Source organism: Cryptomeria japonica, chromosome 7, assembly GCF_030272615.1.
Source record: "Cryptomeria japonica chromosome 7, Sugi_1.0, whole genome shotgun sequence".
Classification (NCBI taxonomy): Eukaryota; Viridiplantae; Streptophyta; class Pinopsida; order Cupressales; family Cupressaceae; genus Cryptomeria; species Cryptomeria japonica.
The window spans coordinates 395,379,387-395,386,116 of record NC_081411.1 but is presented as its reverse complement, the minus strand read 5'-3'; the positions used below and the strand labels follow the sequence as shown (position 1 = coordinate 395,386,116).

At 38.2% G+C, this 6,730-nt stretch overlaps 1 protein-coding gene across 2 annotated transcripts in view; it reads left to right on the top strand.

Annotated features, from left to right (window-relative positions):
* Positions 1-597: 597 nt before the first annotated feature.
* The window catches only part of LOC131033990 (protein COP1 SUPPRESSOR 2), a 32,923-nt gene continuing 26,790 nt past the window's right edge, over positions 598-6,730 (top strand). The window contains exons 1-3 of one of the 2 annotated variants that reach the window (XM_057965313.2): positions 598-921; positions 2,134-2,343; positions 2,422-2,542. In XM_057965313.2, the coding sequence (XP_057821296.2) occupies positions 839-921; positions 2,134-2,343; positions 2,422-2,542 (414 nt within the window). In that variant the 5' untranslated portion in view covers positions 598-838. The remainder of the gene's footprint in view (positions 922-2,133; positions 2,344-2,421; positions 2,543-6,730) is intronic. The other variant, XM_057965312.2, reaches the window with a different exon arrangement.

The window sequence follows — 6,730 nt, the reverse complement described above, 5'->3', positions numbered from 1 at the left end:
CCTAGTCCAACACAAGCCCGTTTAACCATAGAGTTTCCTCTAGCTTACAACCCAATTTGCAAAACGTTCAACAAATGTTGTGCCTTATGAACCATTCATTATAGATTTCCTTTAGGTCATCAATTGATAGGTAAGAGATATTTTCCACAACAAGTCAAATTATGATATTGCTATTAGGATTCAACTGTGTAGTTTTTGAGTCAAACTCAATGACCCATGTTTCATGAGTAGTAGTTCGCAAGAACCCATATCTCATGAGAATGAATGGTCCACTTAGCATTCATTGCATCTAGATGATGCTCATAGAAGTGAAACATTAGGCCTTCCCGGGAGGCCACCCATCCCAATACAACTCAATTGCTATAATTCTATTACAAAACTAACAATTTAAAAATAATTTTAAAATAAAACCTTAACATTTAATATTAAAATTATGTAAAAATAAAATCTTAGCATTTCTACTTCGTGATAAAAATAAAAATTTGAAAAAACTGCCATATATTCTATTTCATAGAATTTTTAACAAGATCTAAGCCAAAGATAGACTTTTTCTAACATAATAAATAAAAAATAAATAATCTTTTTCTTTCCCACGAAGAGTCCCAGAGATCTAAACATTAGCTTCAATTTTACACTAAAACATAGCTCTGCATTATTGCATCAGTAAAATTTGCCTTCCCCTCGAACCAAAACCGAAAAAAGTACACTAGACAAGAACATTAATTTCAACATTTGCAGAGAACCTGTTGGGGTTTGCTTAAATTTATTGGTGGGAGTATAATTAAACGCTGAAGCCGCTGACGAAGCTCCAATCTTCTCTGCTAACGCAAAAACAGAAATGGTGGAGCGCAAGCATTTTCGCAAGAAGCGGGCAATTTCAGAAGACGACGATGACAATGAAGAAGATGAAGATCACAGGAGGTAAAGTTACGAAATATAAACCTTATTTTTAACTTTCATTTTTCAATGTATATTTTTCTATTAGAAAGAGCACTTCCATTATTCACAAGAGTAGTGACAGTAAGAAGGCCATTCACTAAGGAAGACAAAGGTCATCAAGGAATTAGGGTACAGAAGCACCCAACTGTAAACCCTTGTTTGTTAAAGAGAACCAAAATGAACAGAAACAAAAATCGAAATTCCAAATAGGAGGAATTTAAAGAAATATATCCTATGAAGAATTTAATTTCCTTGAAAAAACGTAAAAAAGAACTTGGGATTAGTTGCCATGATTCAGTGGTAACTCCTCAGTCAAATTCACTCACAACTTGCACCGGGCTTTGTCGATGGGAGTAGGCTGCATCCACCGAGTTGAATTTGATATTTTACACAATATCCACACTTTATCGTGTTGGACCTGGATGTTTCTATAACTTCAAACTCATTCCATTTGAGAAAAGATGGAGGGGTACCTCTTCAGTCACATTCACCCACAGAGTGCAGCGGGTCTTTTAAACTGGCTTTGATATTTTACGCAATTTCCAACACTTTATGGTGTTGCAGCTTGCAATGAAAACCCAGATTTTTTATCATTTCAGGCTCATTCCATTTGACTAAAGATTGAGGGGTACCACTTCAGTCAAATTCACCACAGATTGCACTGGGGCTTATTGTTGGGAGCCTTCATCCCAAGTTGGATTTGATATTTTACACAATTTCCAACACTATGGTGTTGGAGCGCCATTGTGGAATCCTGAATGCTTTTATCATTTCGAGCTTTTTCAATTTGACAAAAGATGGAGGTGTACTTCTTCAGTCAAATAAACCCACAGATTGCACTGGGCTTTATTGATGGGAAGTATGCTCACTCACAGCCAGCAAGGTGGGTTTGATATTTTACACAATTTCCAACTTTTTATGGGCAATGAAAGCCTGAATATTTTCTAGCATTTCAAACACATTACATTCGAAAAATGATGGAGTCCTACCTCTTCAGTCAAATTGACCCACAGATTGTAATGGGCCCTATTGATGGGAGTATGCCTGCATCCAGCGAGTTGGATTTGATATTTTACATAATTTTCAACACTTTATTGTATTGAAGCTGTGCCATGAAAGCTTGGATGTTTTTATCACTTCAAGATCATTCCATTTGGTAATTTTCAATGTAATGTTCTTTTGAATGTTCTGTAGATTGGCCTTGGAGGAGATGAAGCTGTTGCAGAAGCAGCGGGAGAGAAAATCTGGCCTTGTTGCTGGTGAATTCATTGAAGCTGTGATTTCAAAGATGGGCGAGAATGCTAATAATAACAATAAGACTGAGGGTGAAGGGGAAAAGGAGGAGCTTGTTCTTCAAGATACCTTTGCTCAGGAAACTGCTGTCACAGTGGAGGACCCTAATATGTATGTATTTCTATTTAACCCTAGTTTGAATTTATTGCTTAATTATTAGCAAATAAATTAAGCTGGTGATTTTCACAGGCTTAAGTATGTGGAGCAGGAGCTTGCAAAGAAACGGGGTAAGCAAATTGCTGGCAAAAATGCCGAGGAGGAGGTCAAACCCCCAGAGGATGATTTGTATGTTGTGCCTGACCATCTTAAGGTTCTATTCTTCACACCTTCATCAATTTAGGGTTTATTTAACACTTTATCCTTTCTAAGGGTATTTGGGAGAATAGGTATCTAATCTGTTCTCCTTTATATATATATATATATATATATATATAGTAGATGTACATCTATACATATATGTTGCCTACAATATATTATATATAAGCAATTTTCTAAGGCCTGAAACAACCACATAATACTGGAAATAGCTATAAACAACAGGAAATGTAAATTAGCAATTTGCATTCCAATTGTGTTTCATCCCCGCCAACCCCCACTGCTTCCCATCTCTCCATTGTGTCACTTGCAACATAGTTCTCAAGAAATGCAGACGATTGAGATGAAAAACCTCAAAACAACATCATCTAGGAATGTGTTAGATGCATTTTCTGCAGACTAGGTATAAATCATGGGAGAAGGATATGCATATTTAAAAGCTAAAAAGTAATTCATGTTAATCAAATCCAGCACCACGCACAGTTTGTAATGGTACTATATGACATGATAACCTTGTCATAGTAATGATGCAACTAGCACTATAAATAGAAAGAGGTACTTTAAAAAATTGAAATGCAAGTCTTAGAAGCAAGAATGGTTAAATTAGGAAACAACTGAAACTTTGTGGTAAACCTGGTAAAATCAACAGGAAACAGGTAGCTAGCAAGAAACACTATCATGATTCATAATGATAGGGGCTTCCCCAAGATACTTGGAAGCAATACCAGAAACTTTCAGAATCCTCTCCAAACTTTTTAATCTTGTTGAAGCTTCCAGAAAGCTGAGTTTCATAAGTGGAAAATGCTTTGGTACGTGCCTGGAAGTTTCTTGCTTCTCTCTCACTTTTTTCGAAGCATCTGAAATGGGCAATTTTTTTGGCATCTTTGAAATGGGTTCTCAACCAAGTGGAAATTGTTTCTGGGGTTCCATTTACAAAGGAAGAGCTATATTATGTTTAAATATGATCATCAAGAATGTGGGGTATGGAAGTGAAAACTGAGTTTATTAGCGACTAGGGTTTATCATCAATATATAGGTGGACAAAGAAGACTTTCCTCAAATTTATTTTAGGCTAATCTTATAAAATGCATACGCATAAGCATGATTTGTCTTTTTTCAACATTTAATAGTTGGACTTTGGAGCTCTACTGGGGCCTCCAACCTTGAAAATAAATGATTACATACATAGTATACAGAATGCATCTTTAATGGTTGGAAGACAGACACTATAAACACTAATTAGTAATTACAATATTGAGCAACTACCATACAGCAGCCATGAAGTATACATGCCACGAGATCCAAAGCATCCAAAACCTTGTCACCTACCATACAACATATGAGCCCTAAACTGTCTCAGAAGACAAGGCTCCATAGCAACCTTTGTGGATAACAAATCACCAACCCACTGCTATTTATTCAACACACTCCCCAATGCTCTCTTTGTACATTGCCAGCTTCGTCCAAAGACACGACCTCTTCGATTCAGATTTCCACTCTCAGACTTCATCTGCAGCCAGCTGTTCCTGGAAATCTCTGGCCAATGAAGGGGAGTGAACACCTCTGCACAACTCCCTGCAATTATGTGTTCCATGAATAGAGCTGCTATAGAAAATAGTAGTAGTGAAGTTGCTAGAAACTTCAAGGTGTCCTTGATTGTAGGAAACATACAAACCAATCAGGACTTTTTCCATATCTGCACAATATGATTTAAGCAGGCAAAATTATCACTTCACATCATCGGGGATCACCTTGTCTTCCCCCAGAGACCGGTGGATTCATAGACTTTATCCCCTCCAGCAACTTTGTATCTTTTGTCTCCAAACCTCCGCTACTTGTTGCAGCTTTCACTTGCACCATAACATCAAAATGATCTGGTAGCCAGAGTCTTAAGTCATACAACACTGCCAAAACCATTTTAGAGATGAAATCCTGTCTGATGGCTGCCTTGAATTTAGGACCTTCCATTAAATATAGCCTCATCTCTCCTAGAACACCTTAAGTAAACCCATAGCATAGCTATTTTTTTTAAACACAGATATATTGAGGGGAGGGGGGAGGTGTGTGAATTAGTATATACTAATTTCAAATTAATTTAACATTAAATACCATTAATAACTCCAAACATCACAGAAATTGGGAAGCAAGAAATAAGCACACATCAACACAAAAGAACACCAGATTTTTGTGGAAAGCTGGAAGGGAAAAACCATGGTGAGAATAGATGCTTGGATCTACTGCCCAAATCCAACCTCACAAAAGATATTAAAGAACTTACAATATTCAGTAGGCACCTGTTAGAATAATATTTCTTTATTCTGTTAATGGTCAATAATGTAATTAGTTGTTAGGCATCTTAAATGTCTACAGTAGCAGGTAGTTAGAAGTAGTTGATTCCATTAATAGCTATAGTGCTTTGTAATTCCTATATATTTTAATCTTTTCTCAGCTAATAGACATTGTATTTTACCAGTGAATCTCTGATTTTCACATGGTATCAGAGCTCAGGCTAAATATTTTTTGAGATTTTTTATAATCCTAAAATATATTTTAGTGAAAATTTTTCGAAGAGAATATTTGTTTTACTTTTCTAAAACCCGCCTAGGGTTTTCTGTTAATTTCCCTGTGCCTGTGTGTGTGGTTGTGGCTCAAGTGTCTATTTGTGGTGCCATCCCTTCCCACGCGACATCCGTGCTCGTTTTGGATCGCGGTCTGTAAAAATCGCAATCTCTTGTTCATGTTTTTGGTGTCTCTGTTGTGACCTTTTTCACACATCGCCCCATTGCAAATGGGGACCCTCTCTTTTCCTGCTTTCTAGGGTTTTTGTTAGTGTCCTATGACCTTTTGCTGCAGTTTCACCAAGCCTTGTCCAGTTCAGAGCATTTCAGGTCTGACGATTGAAAGTTAGTTTTTGCAAGTTATGTGATTCCGAAATGTGAACACCACTAGAGTGCTTAGAGAGGCCAAAGGATGAAGATCGCAATTGATTTGGACGAATTTGGACAACTTTCTATTTTTAGAAAGTTTGCTTTTTTGCTTTTTTCTACTTTTTAGGAAGTTTCGTTTTTGGCATTTTCAACCTGATCCCCGGTATGGCTATTTTTAGAAAGTTTTTCCTATTTTTTAGGGATGTCTGCTTTTTGCTTTTTTCGGGATGCAAACCTAGGGTTTACACTTGTACCACTGACCAGCTTCGATCGGAACTCGAAAATTCCAAGTTTTGACCTAAAAAAGCTAAATCCCTAGATTTTAGGCTTTTTGCTTTTTCGGGATGCAAACCTAGGGTTTACACTTGTACCACTGACCAGCTTCGACCGAAACTCGAAAATTCCAAATTTTGACCTAAAAAAGCTAAATCCCTAGATTTTAGGCTTTTTGCTTTTTCGGGATGCAAACCTAGGGTTTACGCTTGTACCACTGACCTGCTTTGACCGCGATCCAAAATTTTCAAGTTTTGACCCAAAAAGCTAAGTTCCTATATTTTAGGGGGTCATGGCACCTTCAAAGGATAATCAGCTCGAAAAATCATCCTGATCCTCAAATGTCCTGAAATTTGGCTAAGTCTGGAATGTCATCCTGATCGTGAAATTTGACTAAGTCTGGAAAATTGGAGAATCCTCCAAAAACTAGATTTTGCATTATTAGTCCTAGAGGCCCGAAACCACTCTCAAACATCTTGCCACTTATACTTAAATTTTATATTTCATATATAGTCCGCCCTCTTGAGAGCCTCCAAAAGTCCGCCTTGAAGAGCAAATGTCTAGAAGTCCGCCCATGTTGGAGATGTCTAAAAGTCCGCCATGTTGGGAGGTAGACCAAAACTCCACCAAGATGGGAGAGACGCTTGAAGTCCACCCAAGAGGAGGGATGCCTAAAGTCCGCCCTAGGAGGTGTCTCCAAAGTCTGCTCAAGGTGGGAGTGTAGCCTAAAGTCCACCCAAGCATGCCAAGTGATGAGAAGCCAAGTCTAAAACTCCGCCATAGGTTAGAGAGCCATGAGGAGGTGTCTCCAAAGTCCGCCCAAGGTGGGAGAGATGATAGAAGTCTGCCCAAGTTGGGGACACCGCCAAAGTCTGCCCAAGATGAGACACCATAAAAGTCCGCCCAAGGTGGAAAGCGCCTCAAAGTCCGCCCAAGGTAGAGAGCGCCTCAAAGTCCGCCCAAGCATGTGGGAGCACTCTCCA